This window comes from Bufo gargarizans, chromosome 8, assembly GCF_014858855.1.
Source record: "Bufo gargarizans isolate SCDJY-AF-19 chromosome 8, ASM1485885v1, whole genome shotgun sequence".
NCBI lineage: Eukaryota > Metazoa > Chordata > Amphibia > Anura > Bufonidae > Bufo > Bufo gargarizans.
Window position 1 is genome coordinate 190,604,211 of NC_058087.1, and position 14,319 is coordinate 190,618,529.

General features: G+C 52.6%; 1 protein-coding gene across 1 annotated transcript; it reads left to right on the plus strand.

Moving 5' to 3' along the window:
* The first annotated feature begins 3,641 nt into the window (after positions 1-3,641).
* On the plus strand, positions 3,642-13,318 carry LOC122944949 (serine/threonine-protein phosphatase PP1-gamma catalytic subunit A-like). The gene is made up of 7 exons (XM_044303707.1): positions 3,642-3,932; positions 9,064-9,195; positions 9,680-9,910; positions 9,984-10,088; positions 10,544-10,767; positions 10,846-10,980; positions 11,243-13,318. The coding sequence occupies exons 1-7, from the start codon at positions 3,878-3,880 to the stop codon at positions 11,345-11,347; spliced, it is 987 nt and encodes a 328-aa protein (XP_044159642.1). The 5' UTR covers positions 3,642-3,877; the 3' UTR covers positions 11,348-13,318.
* Positions 13,319-14,319: the final 1,001 nt, after the last annotated feature.

Genomic DNA, 14,319 nt, shown 5'->3' on the forward strand with positions numbered 1-14,319 from the left:
TGGGTAAGGCAGCATGGATGATCTAATCTGATGCATCAGGAATTGGTAGGTGGAAATCCTGGCTGATCCACGCCTGATTCCTTAACAAAGGTCAGTCTCTCCACATTTTGGATGGACAGGCGAGTTCTTCTTGGGTAACTATGGCTTCCACCGCACTAAAGACCTGCTCTGATGCCACACTATTGGCCGGGCAGGACAACTTTTCCAGGACAAACTCTGCCAGTTGTGGCCACAAATCCAGTTTAGCTGCCCAGTAGTCCAGCGGATCTTGACGGCTGGCAGGGTGCACTCCAAGTATGAAAGCTGCTAATCATCGAATCTAGACTCAGAATGCTGCTGAAGGAGCTGGTACTGCTCCTGTCACCCCTCCTAAGCGGCCATGGCAGAGGAACGTGAACGCAGAGGGGCCCCCCCCCCCCCCCCCCCCCGGTCAGACCTTCGAGAGGATGGACGATGGCGCAGATAGGCAGCCGCCAACTGACCACATAGGATGTCTCTATAGTAGTTCAGTTTGTCCTCCCGTTCAGCGGGTGTAAAAACGGGCTCTATTTTGGACCGGTAGCGAGGGTCCAACAAGGTGGAGAGCCCGAAGTCATCCCGCTGACGAATGGTGACAATTCGGCTGTCACTACTAAGCAAGTGAGCATGCATCGGGCCATTTGTGCAAGCAAGTGACTCGGAGGGACTCCCTGCCTCCATCCCCACTGCATACTGCCACGGTGTGTCTGGGTCCTCTGTCTTGTCTTCCTCATCGCCCTGTAGCTCCTCTGGCTGCTCATGCTCCTCTCCTGTCACCTGTGTAAAAAAAAACTAATTTCGCTTCACATTGCTTGTGCTCCAATGTCCTCCTCCTCCAGTTCAGCCCCCACAGGGCTCATGTGGCTGTGAGATCTAGGCGCACGTCTCCTGTCCCCTGACCAGCCATATTCACCAGCATCTGTTCCAGGACAAGTAACGTGGCCTCCTCAAAGGGCCTGAGCAATCAGCAGGTGTCACGCATGAGCTGCCACTGGCTGACATCGAAGTTACACAGGAGGGTACTCTTGTCCGCTTGGATCATCAAGAAATTGTTGATGGCCTTTCTCTGTTCGTACAGTCGGTCCAACATATGGAGGGTGGAATTCCAACGGGTGGAAACGTTGTATATCAGCCTATGCTGGGGGATGCCGTTCTGCCGCTGCAGCTCAAGGAAGGTGTGCTTTGCGGTGTACGAGTGGCTGAAGTGCATGCAGAGTTTCCTGGCCATTTTTAGGATGTCTTGCAGATGGGAGGAAGACTTCAGGAACCGCTTGACAACCAGATTAAACACGTGTGCCATGCAGGACGCATGGCTCAGCCCTCCTTGACGCAGCACAGGCACCATGTTTTTCCCGTTGTCGGTCACCATGGTTCCGATTTTGAGTTGTCGAGGAGAAAGCCAGGATTCGATTTCTTGATTTAGGACACGGAGCAGTTCCTCCCCTGTGTGACCCAGGCAAACGAGGTGTAGAACAGTGTGACACCGCGATGCCCTGCACATGTGGTATACTGGAGGGGAACTGTGAATTGTCCCTGCAGTGGAGGCTGAGGACATGGTGGAGGATGAGGAGGCAGAGGCGGACATTGTCGCAGGACCAACGGACTGAGAACATGGAGGCGGAAGCGGCATCACCTGGCCAAGTTGCTGGTGTGGCTGTGCAGGAACCAAAGTCACCCATTGGGCCTTAAAAGACATGTACTCTCCCTGACCGTAGTTACAGCTCCACACGTCGGTGCTGCCGTGCACTTTGGCAGACACCGACAGGCTCAAGGACTGGACCACCTTCTGTTCTACATGTGTGTGCCGGGCTGGTACTGTCTTTTTGGCAAAGAAATAACGGCTTGAGACTCTCCACCTCGGCTTGGCGAGGGGGGGGGGGGGGGGGTTGTTTTCTTTTGCATATTAATACGCAAAATAAAAATAAAAACATTGGAAAAAACTAATATTTTCTTTGCATCGCCGTATTCTGACTCCTATTATTTTTGTGCGGAGCTGTGTGAGGGCTCATTTTTGTGGGGTGATCTGTATATTTTTTTTATGACTTTTTCTATTTTTTTTGTGGGAGAGAGGAAAATCGACCAGAAAACATCAAATTGGCCATTTTGACTTTTAGTTCCATTTTGCCATTCGCCGTATGGGATAAATAGTTTTATGTTTTAATAGTACAAGCGTTTTCACATGCGGCAATGCCCATGATGTGTATTTTTTTTATTGTTTATGTATTTTAATTTTGAGGAAAGGGGGGGTTATTTTCATTTTTAGATTATTTTAAAAATATTTTTAATTTTTTTTAAAGTTTATATAGTTTTTCTAGGGCGCTTGAACATGCGGTCAGTAGATTGCTTCTCTCACAGACCTCAGCGTATTAGCACTGGAGTCTATGGGAATGCCACAGGCAGCGGCTCCATAGGAACTAATGTGCAGCAGCCTTTTCTTACTCGGGAGGACTGAGGCTGCCGCACACACACACAGGCTCCCCCGATCCTCGCTAAGGGGAGCCAGTACATTGTTGGGAGCGTGCGCTCCTAGTTTTTGACCTCCCAGATGCAATGGTCACAAACTTGTATGGGACACGTTCCGTCTTTTTTTTGTGGGGTGGTTGAATGCGCTGTCCGCGTTTTTTGCGGCTCCGATCCGCAGCAAAAATACGGGGCCTAAAACTGTCTGACGGTTACACTACGCTGCAATACAGAAGCAGCGCGTTACGACATCCACATATAACATCGCCGTTTTCTCCGTACACGTTGATTTATGTCATAAAACGAAGGTGACACCGGCCGCTGGTTTTTGTTAGTCCTCCCTCCCTTTTAGCGGGAGAAGACACGGATCGGATGGGTTCTACATGTGGTCGGCGCCGGCTCCTCCCAGGCCGGTGGGGAGTGGTCCAGTTGGCAGCCATTTTGTATAGAAGTCGGGGCAGCAGACCTGTGTCTTTTCGACCTATTTAGTGATATCGATGGCGTTGGACCTGCAGCGCGGTCAGGACTTGCCGGCGTTGTATGGACTCTAGTGCCAGCGATCCGTTATTGGGCTGGGGTACATGGCGGGCTTAGAAATGAGGGGCGCAGCGTGACCCCAGAATCACTATAAGGTCGTCAGGGTTGCATTTTTGGGGGACTCTGGGGGTCACGCTGCCACCACACAACGTGACAGCTGTCCTTGCCATGTATCCCCAGCTTCTGTAGGCCAAAAATCGGTGACTACTCTGGTGCTATGTTCAGTTACCATGGAAACTCCACCCTGAGTCACCCACACTGGCGGGTGTTATCTGGAGCCCCTCATACAGTGAGGACAGGGGTGCAGCTCGGGCTCACTTATCACCACAGGCCGTGACTCCACCATTACTCAGAGCGCACCCTGAGCCAGCCAATCAGGCTTCGAGTCTGCCCGTCCTTCTCTGACGTCACTAACAGTCACTGCCTCTTTTACCGCTGGGACGTTCCACCAATCAGCGACGACTTCGCTTCAGCCAACCACAGCGCGGCTGGGGGGGCGTGTCTTGCTCTCATTTGTAAAGATTTTTTTTCCTTCTTTTTTACGCAACGGAAAGAGGCGTGGTCCAAAAAAAAAGTTCGAACTCCTCCATCATCTTCAGCCAATCGGATCCGGCGTCTTTGGCTGGCGCAGGCGCGCTGCGTGCCCTCCCTCCATTCACTGAAATACGCAAGCGGTCTCCGGGGAGGCCTTGTACGTGCGGTGACGTCATTAGCCGGCGGAGGTCGGGACCGGCTCTCGCACGTGATCGCCTCGCGCACAGGCCTGCCTCGGAGGTCGGGACCGGCTCGCACGCAGGCCTGCCTCGATCCCTCCCCGCTTTCTTGCCGCGGTTAATCTTTGCCAGCCCTGATTACACGGACCATGGGGGACGGAGAGAAGCTCAACCTCGACTCCATCATACAGCGGCTGCTGGAGGGTGAGGGGCGGACACGGGAGTGCTGGCTGTGAGGCCGTATAGTGTGTGATATGATATATGTAGGGTATAGGGTGTGATATATATATATATATAGTATAGTGTGTGTAGGATATGGGTGTGTGATATAGATATATGTGTGGGGTATAGGTGTGTGTGATATATCCGTGTAGGATATAGGTGTGATATAGATGTGGGGGTATAGGGGTGTGATATATATATGTGGGTGTGTGATATAGATATATATATGTGGTATAAGGGTGTGCGATAGCGATATATACGTGTAGGGTATAGGTATGTGTGTGTATAGGGTGGGATATAGGCGGAGGGTATTGTATACATGTAGGGTGTGTCTTATGAGCCTCTATATAGTGTCCTGTATACCAGTCTGATGTGCATATTGTACAGGTGAGATCCTGTGTGTATTTATGGAAGTCACATACCAGTCAATTGAAGGGGCTGTTGTCCAAAGGGGGGGTCCCATTCTTTGATCAGCTGAGGGCACCAGGGGGCGCTGTGGGTGTCAGTCTTATAGTTCTTGGCCCCAGAGTCGGGTTTATGGGGTCGTTCTGAACCCCAATAGTGGATGCGGATTGTTTACGTGCCGCCGTCTCACTGTGGATAATGAGGGTTGTCTTCTCGCGGGCAGTATTCACACTGCTGCCGCTGTGCAGAGCAATCAATCAGATCGCACAGTTATTCGTCAATACTTTAACCTCCCGGATCAGCGCCCCTCCTGGATTGGAGGCGTCGCGTGTAGTTTTGGGCGAATTTGTTTATCGGAGAATCCCATTGTGGATTCCGCTACCACCGACCAGAACGGGATTCTTCGATAACTTGAACTTTGTACGCAGAACTTAAAACACAAGTTCGCTCAACACTAGTCGCGTGCCATCTACGTGCATGTCGCTGCTGCTGGTTTCAGGGGTGACGTGTTGCTGTTATTTCGGGGGGGGTCCGTACAGGAAGGGTATTCGCACCTCGTGTTGTACCTTCCATGCGGGGTGCAGGCAGTGCCGGTCATAAAGCAGTTTGTGACTCCTCTTCCCCCTGCAGCCATGATGGATCATGTATTACATGTGAACGCGGCCAACGTATCATCTGCAGAAGCCTCTCCCCTGCTGCGCTGTGGTCTCTGCAGGCCCCTCCACACACGTGCATCCTCGGCCTAGTGTGTGTACAGCAGCCCGGCTCCCGGCAGGGGCGTATCACCTCAGGGAGGCCCATGTTGAATTTGTCAGGAGGCCCCTGTACACGTGGCATGGCTGTTACCGATGGATTTGTCTAAGGCTACGTTCATGTCGTATCCGTTTTGCGGTCCGCATGTCCCGGATCTACAAAGTACAGATGTGGGCTGTGTGCATCCATAGTAAAAATACCTATTCTTGTTTGCAAAACGGAAGAAAAGGACATGTTCTATACATGCGTGTGCTGTCCGCATATTTTTGTGGCTCCGTAGGATTGACAGGGTCCGCATTACTAACCGGTCTCCCTCTCCCTAAGCTCTCCCCCCTTCAGTCTGTCCTAAATGCTGCAGCCAGGCTTATTTATCTATACACCCGCTATACTGATGCTACTAGTCTGTGCCAGTCACTTCACTGGTTGCCCATCCACCACAGAATACAGTTCAAACTTCTCCCCCACAAAGCTCTCCACAGTGCTGCACCTCCATACATCTCCCTCATCTCCGTCTACCACCTACTCACGCTCTCCACAGTGCTGCACCTCCATACATCTCCCTCATCTCCGTCTACCACCCTACTCGTGCTCTCCACAGTGCTGCACCTCCATACATCTCATCTCCATCTACCACCTACTCACGCTCTCCACAGTGCTGCACCTCCATACATCTCCTCCCTCATCTCCATCTACAACCCTACTTGTGCTCTCCACAGTGCTGCACCTCCATACATCTCCCTCCTCTCCATCTACCACCCTACTTGTGCTCTCCACAGTGCTGCACCTCCATACATCTCCCTCCTCTCCATCTACCACCCTACTCGTGGTCTCCACAGTGCTGCACCTCCATACATCTCCTCCGCCTCCTCTCCATCTACCACCCTACTCGTGGTCTCCACAGTGCTGCACCTCCATACATCTCCTCCTCATCTCCATCTACCACCCTACTCGTGGTCTCCGCAGTGCTGCACCTCCATACATCTCCTCCGCCTCCTCTCCATCTACCACCCTACTCGTGGTCTCCACAGTGCTGCACCTCCATACATCTCCTCCTCATCTCCATCTACCACCCTACTCGTGGTCTCCGCAGTGCTGCACCTCCATACATCTCCTCCTCATCTCCATCTACCACCCTACTCGTGCTCTCCACAGTGCTGCACCTCCATACATCTCCTCCTCATCTCCATCTACCACCCTACTCGTGCTCTCCACAGTGCTGCACCTCCATACATCTCCCTCATCTCCGTCTACCACCCTACTCGTGCTGCACCTCCATACATCTCCCTCATCTCCGTCTACCACTGTACTTGTGCTCTCCACAGTGCTGCCCCTCCATACATCTCCTCCTCATCTCCATCTACCACCCTACTCGTGCTGCACCTCCATACATCTCCCTCATCTCCGTCTACCACTGTACTTGTGCTCTCCACAGTGCTGCCCCTCCATACATCTCCTCCTCATCTCCATCTACCACCCTACTCGTGCTCTCCACAGTGCTGCACCTCCATACATCTCCTCCTCACCTCCATCTACCACCCTACTTGTGCTCTCCACTGTGCTGCACCTACATACATCTCCTCCTCATCTCCATCTACCACCCTACTCGTGCTCTCCACAGTGCTGCACCTCCATACATCTCATCTCCATCTACCACCCTACTCGTGCTCTCCACTGTGCTGCACCTCCATACATCTCCTCCTAATCTCCATCTACCACCCTACTCGTGCTCTCCACAGTGCTGCACCTCCATACATCTCATCTCCATCTACCACCCTACTCGTGGTCTCCACAGTGCTGCACCTCCATACATCTCCTCCTCATCTCCATCTACCACCCTACTCGTGGTCTCCACAGTGCTGCACCTCCATACATCTCCTCCTCATCTCCATCTACCACCCTACTCGTGCTCTCCACAGTGCTGCCCCTCCATACATCTCCTCCCTCATCTCCATCTACCACCCTACTTGTGCTCTCCACAGTGCTGCCCCTCCATACATCTCCTCCCTCATCTCCATCTACCACCCTACTTGTGCTCTCCACAGTGCTGCATCTCCATACATCTTCTCCCTCATCTCCATCTACCACCCTACTCGTGCTCTCCACAGTGCTGCCCCTCCATACATCTCCTCCTCATCTCCATCTACCACCCTACTCGTGCTCTCCACAGTGCTGCACCTCCATACATCTCCACCTCATCTCCATCTACCACCCTACTCGTGCTCTCCACAGTGCTGCACCTCCATACATCTCATCTCCATCTACCACCCTACTCGTGGTCTCCACAGTGCTGCACCTCCATACATCTCCTCCTCATCTCCATCTACCACCCTACTCGTGGTCTCCACAGTGCTGCACCTCCATACATCTCCTCCTCATCTCCATCTACCACCCTACTCGTGCTCTCCACAGTGCTGCCCCTCCATACATCTCCTCCCTCATCTCCATCTACCACCCTACTTGTGCTCTCCACAGTGCTGCCCCTCCATACATCTCCTCCCTCATCTCCATCTACCACCCTACTTGTGCTCTCCACAGTGCTGCATCTCCATACATCTCCTCCCTCATCTCCATCTACCACCCTACTCGTGCTCTCCACAGTGCTGCCCCTCCATACATCTCCTCCTCATCTCCATCTACCACCCTACTCGTGCTCTCCACAGTGCTGCACCTCCATACATCTCCACCTCATCTCCATCTACCACCCTACTCGTGCTCTCCACAGTGCTGCCCCTCCATACATCTCCTCCCTCATCTCCTTCTACCACCCTACTCGTCCTCTCCACAGTGCTGCACCTCCATACCCTAGGACTAACCTAATCTTTATGGTCAGTCCTAGGGTCACTTGGCTCACGTGTTATGCCATTCAGGCAGTGTCTCGATTCGGGGGATCCTTGTACAACTTCCCCGGCTCCCTGTATGTGGGCATGCCCCCTCAGGGTGCCCAGGCCAGTGGTGGGTGTAGCCTTCAGGTGTTATGTGACAGATGCCCGCCTGTTGCTTATGTGATGGCAAACTCGCTGTCCTCTGAATCGGTCACCTGGCTTATTCTCTTGTATTGGAGTGGCGCTGCCCATATCTGGTCTAAGATGGCATTGCCCGTGTAACGCCTATCACCGCAGGTCACCATTGCAGGCGTCGATCCCATGGGGGGCACATAATTACTTCCACATGTTGCATCAATCCTCGCTGCATTAAGAGCCTGTCGCCCTCTTAAAGGCGCAGTGCTTCCCTGGAGTTACTGGTCTTAGGTCTGTTTCACATTTGCGTTTTGAGATCTTGATCTCTATTTGATTTGACCCGGGAGCTATCTTTCGACCACTCAGGGTTGGTGTGCCATCGAACCAGTCCCGAGCCTCAGGTGGATGGGGAGCATGCGTCTATCAGGTGGGGGTATGTTAGAGGACCTCTCTGATACACTGTAACGGCTCTGCCTTTAACTAGGATGTGTTTTCTGCACTGCTTAGGGGAGGGAATGTGTATACTGCAAACAACCTGCGCGCCGCCGCAGTGCTGTATACGACTCCCTGTCCTCCCTCCGCTGGTGTTTGCCGTTGCCTTGGTTGGAGATTCTCCTGTAATTGTGTTTGTGCCGTCGCTCACCTGTCATGGTCTTCAGGCTCCTGCACTGGCCTTTCCGGTTTTCTCCTGTCAGCGAGGCCGTACAGTCACGAATGAGATCCTAATTGACCTTGTTTCAGTTCCTCACTGATTTCAAGACCTCTGTTTGTAGTCGGTGAATGGAAACGTGCCAGTCCAGGTGCTAATAAACCTGTGACAACCCCGGCTGAGTATAAAGTCCTGTAGTCAGAGACTAATGCAGAGTGTATTCAGGGCGATGTTACGCATGGCGCCTTAAAGCTATAGACTTGGGGTTCACTAGTGTCGTCCCCTCCCAGTAATATTGATGAGTAGGACGTGCACTTATTAATTTCTTCCATTTTAAATCTCTCCCCAGTGAAGGGATGTCGTCCTGGGAAGAACGTCCAGCTGACAGAGAATGAGATCCGCGGGTTGTGTCTGAAGTCGCGTGAGATCTTCCTCAGCCAGCCCATCCTCCTGGAGCTGGAGGCCCCACTAAAGATCTGCGGTGAGTCTGTGGTCTCCTCCCATGGCGGCTGCATTCTGGATCTGTTGTATGGTTTGTCGGGGTGTGGCCACGCGGTCGGGTCTCCGGATGCGGCTTTGGAAGCCAAAATCGGGAGCGGATCATAAAAGGAGGGAAGTATGAAGGATACCACTTCTCGTTCTGAATTATTCCTGGCTTTCAAACCTGACCGTGTGACCCTACCCCAAGACTTTCCTGGGATCTGACATAACTGGCGCTGCTGTATTGCGTTCTGGGAGATGCAGTCACTTCACACTGCAGAGGAAGGCTCCTGCCACTTAGAAAGTTGTGGAATTGTGAATGCAGCTCTGGATGTGACTGGAGTAGCAGATGGATTTTTCTGCGACTGTCGCAGTGCGACACCATAGACTGCCATTATAAAAATTGTCGCGCGACAAATGTTGCAGTGTAGTTGTGCCTTATTGTCGTCGTGTAGACCTAGCCTTATGCTCTCACATTCTTGCAGGAGACGTTCACGGTCAGTATTATGACCTTCTTCGACTCTTTGAATATGGCGGGTTTCCCCCAGAAAGCAACTACCTCTTCCTGGGTGACTACGTGGACCGCGGCAAGCAATCTCTGGAAACCATCTGCCTCCTGCTGGCGTACAAGATCAAATACCCAGAGAACTTCTTCCTGCTTCGTGGAAACCACGAATGTGCCAGCATCAACCGCATCTACGGCTTCTACGACGAGTGTGAGTGGCCATCTTGTTATCTTAAGTGATTGTAGCGCCCCACATTGAGACTTACACTGTGTCCTCCCTACAGGTAAGAGGCGCTATAATATAAAGCTGTGGAAGACCTTCACCGACTGCTTTAACTGCTTACCCGTCGCTGCCATTGTGGATGAGAAGATCTTCTGCTGCCATGGAGGTGAGGTCCTGCGTCATGGTGGGGGGGGCAGGGAGGTGTCAGTCACCACTCTGTGCAGGCTGAAGTGGCCGAGAACAGGAGGCAGTAGATGGCGGAATGAGACCGCAGGGTTGGCACCACTCCACACAGGCCTCCCCATAAGCTGTTATATTTTAGTGAGGTGTTGTGGCCTCGTGGTGCCCGGCTGTCTGCTCCTGTCCCGCCTGTGCCCACTGCGTGGGCAGCTGCATTCTTGGCCATAATTAGGTTTACTATGGATTATAGAGTATCAGGTTTATGTTGCAGTGGAGATTATGTGAACTTGTGGTCTCCTTTTACTTTTTATCACATACATGCCCCTATTTCATGCCAACAGCAGCGTCTGTGCCAGTAACGTGTGTAATAGGTGCCCGTGATCCCGTTCACGCTTTGTCATCAGCTCCCCTCTGTTCATGTACTTTCATCTCCATTTTTAGGTCTGTCCCCCGACCTGCAGTCCATGGAGCAAGTGCGGAGGATACTGCGGCCCACCGACGTCCCCGATCAGGGCCTCTTGTGCGATCTCCTGTGGTCCGACCCCGACAAGGACGTTCTAGGCTGGGGAGAAAATGACCGCGGGGTGTCGTTTACATTTGGGGCTGATGTCGTAGCAAAGTTTCTTCACAAGCACGACCTGGATCTGATCTGCAGAGCACATCAGGTGAGTGATGGGTGCAATGCTCTGCAGGCACACCGTAATATATCACCCTGACCTGACTCTACATATCCCTGCCGGCAGGTTGTGGAGGACGGTTATGAATTCTTTGCCAAGCGACAGCTGGTGACGCTCTTCTCTGCGCCCAACTACTGCGGGGAGTTTGACAACGCCGGCTCCATGATGAGTGTGGATGAGTCGCTGATGTGCTCCTTCCAGGTTAGTCTCGGCCCCTGGGCCTTTTCATAGCTCTATAGGGCGGGTACCTGGGTACTATTGGTGGCAGTGGTCCTAGGCATGAGCAGACTGGTGTACGGCCTCCAGGGGCGCTGTGCTCAGCGATCGGCGAGGAGTCTCAGCACCTGGACACATAGGGGGTGGGGGGTATGAAATAGTGCAGGAGAAGGCAACGTGTAAAGTCCTTGCTTCAGATGTTTCTCCTACGTTGTGGACTGACATGATCTCCTTTTTTCCCCTTCAGATACTGAAGCCTGCTGACAAGAAGCTATTTGGTTATAGTGGTGCTAACCAGAGCCGCCCCGTCACCCCACCCCGAAATTCTGCCAAAAACAAGCAAAAGAAATAATCACCCCTGTCCTTCCCCCTCGTGTCCCCACTTCCCTCAGTCCCCCCCAACACACTGACATTAACCTCCCTCCAGGACTCCTGAAATCTATTCCTCCTCTTCCTCTTTGGAGGAGGACTCTGGGCTGGGAGCCTTCACGTTACCTCGCACTGACACAGGGTCTCCAGGGATGAAGACCACCTGCTATAGGAGCCGTCTCTGCCTTAACTCTGTGGACGCGGCCGGTTGAGATGCGCAGAGTCCGTTCTTCCTTGCGGTGCCTTACTGCAGTGTGGTGGCCATACAGCAAACGGTCTCAGGGCTTTTATTGCACACAGTAGCAGAACACCACCCAGACATGAGCCGCCCCACCATCTGTAGGACTGTGCGCCTTGTGTCTGCGTTACGTTTACGTTGCCTTTTTATCTTTGTGTGTGTGTCAGCTGTGAGGTTGTGGCACTGCCAGTCCTGCCATCAAGGCCCGGTTTGCTGGAAACTGTTCTGCAGCTGCTGTAGAGGCCACCGGTTGCCTACCTCCTGTAGAACATCTGAATGTGTCCCTATGCGAGGACGTGGCCACGTTTGCTGAGTGTTTTTTAGATCCACTGCTGGACTTCTAGATCCGATACGGAGAGTCCAGTCCTCTATTCTGCGTTGACCTCTCTTACTCGGGGACCAGCAGGTGCCTTTCTCCAGTACCCGCGTGGCGCTCATCTCCGGGTGTAAAAGTAAAACCACTCGTGCTGGATTCGTATTCCTCTCTGGCGACCCATGTGTGTCGCATCATTTCTGCTGAACCCTAATGGCGCACGGACCCCCGGCCAGGTTCTATAAACTGGCATTTACGGGGGCATTATTTTCTGGTGCTTCAGGATTAAGGGGGCACAAGACGAAGGGTGAGCCAACCACTATAGCGACTCTCGGTTACTGCTGTAATGTCTTGCACTTGGGTCAGGTTTTACCGGTCGCCTGCTATGGGCAGAAGCCATGTTTCATGGGCTTCACAGACCGACCTACTGGTTGTGCCCTGCATGGCCCCCTACCCCCGTGTATGTGGCGGGTAAGGCTGGATGCTGGAGATGTACCTACTGTCTACCTGAACTGCTGCTGCTGGGATTTTCTGACCGTTTTGTTTCTTCTGTGGCGCCCGTGCAGATGGTGACGTACCACGTGTGGATGGCACTTTTGCTAAATGTGCTTTCAATCTTGGACGTGTAGGGTGAGACGTGGACCCCTGTTACATGATAGAGCTCCAGAGACTGATTTACATGGATTGGCCTCTAGTCACATCCACAGCTGCATTCATTGTATTGGTCAGAACTGTTGAGATTTGCCCCTTATGATTCCATAATGCTTTGCGCGGTGGGAGCAAAGTGCGACACGAGGGGGGGGGGGGTGCGAGACATTATGGGATCACTGTTAAAGCTGTGCGGAGTTTGGTAGCATACTGCTAACGGATGGCTGCCAGTAGAATTGTGACTGCAGCTCTGGGTGTGACTGGAGCGGTAATGATTATGACTTGAACCTGTGCTTGAATTGCTGCTCAGGGACCAATAAGAGTCAGTGTTTTTTTTTTTTTTGTCTCTTTTTTTAAAGTGTAGGGATCATCGGAGTATGGCTTCATGCACGTGACCATATCCGTTATGCAGTCCGTGTACCTGCAAAATACACATACTGGCCGTGTGCAAGCTGCAAAAAAAAAAAAGTGGATCGGACGAGGACCCAGAACCGTGGTCGTGTGCTTGAGGCCTATGGCAGCGGAGGCCGGTAACTAGCATCTCCGCATTCAGCTGGCCCTGTCAGTCCTCTGACTGTAAATGATGGGAAGTGTAGTCCTGAGTTTACATATCGGTTCCCATCGGAAGGGATGGACAGGGCGGCTGACGACGAGTGGGGGTAACATTCCTGTGTCTCTTCCCTGTTGAAAAGCTGAATTTGGGGTTTTTAATGGGAATTTCTATCTTGTCTGAAATAAAGTGAATGCAGAAATGATCTGGCGTCTTTGGGATTGGTGGACGGGTAGAGTCGGGGTAGATTGTACGCACACGGTGGTGTCATTGGTGCGGATTCTGGTGCCGTCCTGGCTGCATTTCTGCTTCATTGTGCAGAGTTTCCTCTGCAAACAGTTGGCATGCCGCGACTTAGCTGGTACTGTACTGTAATCCGCATGGTGCGCACATTCCCTAATGGCGTATTCATTGCATCTAAAATTAAACTATTGCACATAAAAAAAATCTAGAATGCCCCTCTCCCCAGTGCCCGCGTCACTTCTGATGTTGGCACGGTCGCTGCTGCATAACCCCACCATGCGGATGAAAACGTCCGGCGACAGGTGGGGTTCAGCCAACTGCTGGCCGCAACGGGGGAAGAGCCCCCCTCCGCGTCGCCTGCGCTGCTAGGGCGCCTTATCCCCGTCATGGCCTGCTTTGGGCTAAACCCCACCTAACGTCACCGCAGGATAGGGAGATGCAGCGGTGGCCGTGCTGGCATCAGGAGCGGGGTAAGTATGGCATATGGTGGTGGTGGGGGGGGGCAGGCAGGCATTTTAAATCTTGGATAACCCCTTAAAGGGAGTCTGTCACCACATTTGAGCATATTAGACTGATCAAACAGCGTTCTATGCGCCACCGAGAACTTAAAAACGGTCCCTTTGTTGTATCTAATGGAGTTTTCTTTCAGCCAAAAATGAACTTTTAAGGTTCTGTAAATGCGGCGTCTCAATGGTCCGAGCGCCAGGCAGCACCTCCTCAACGGCTCATAACCCGCCCTCCGTGCGCCTCTGCCCGCCCGTTTACTCTCCTCTCCTTTTCCACTGTGCCCGCTACGAATTTGACCGCGCAGCCGCAGTGGAACAGGAGAGAGGAGGAGAGTAAACGGGCGGGCAGAGGCACACGGGGTTATGAGCCGTTGAGGAGGTGCTGCCTGGCGCTCGGACCATTGAGACGCCGCATTTACAGAACCTTAAAAGTTCATTTTTGGCTGAAAGAAAACTC

Excerpts from the sequence above, each read along its gene's own strand:
- LOC122944949 (XM_044303707.1), top strand. The coding sequence starts at position 3,878 with ATGGGGGACGGAGAGAAGCTCAACCTCGACTCCATCATACAGCGGCTG. Across the intron at positions 9,196-9,679 it reads GGCCCCACTAAAGATCTGCG|GAGACGTTCACGGTCAGTAT; the intron begins GTGAGTCTGTGG and ends ACATTCTTGCAG. Across the intron at positions 10,089-10,543 it reads GATCTTCTGCTGCCATGGAG|GTCTGTCCCCCGACCTGCAG; the intron begins GTGAGGTCCTGC and ends CTCCATTTTTAG.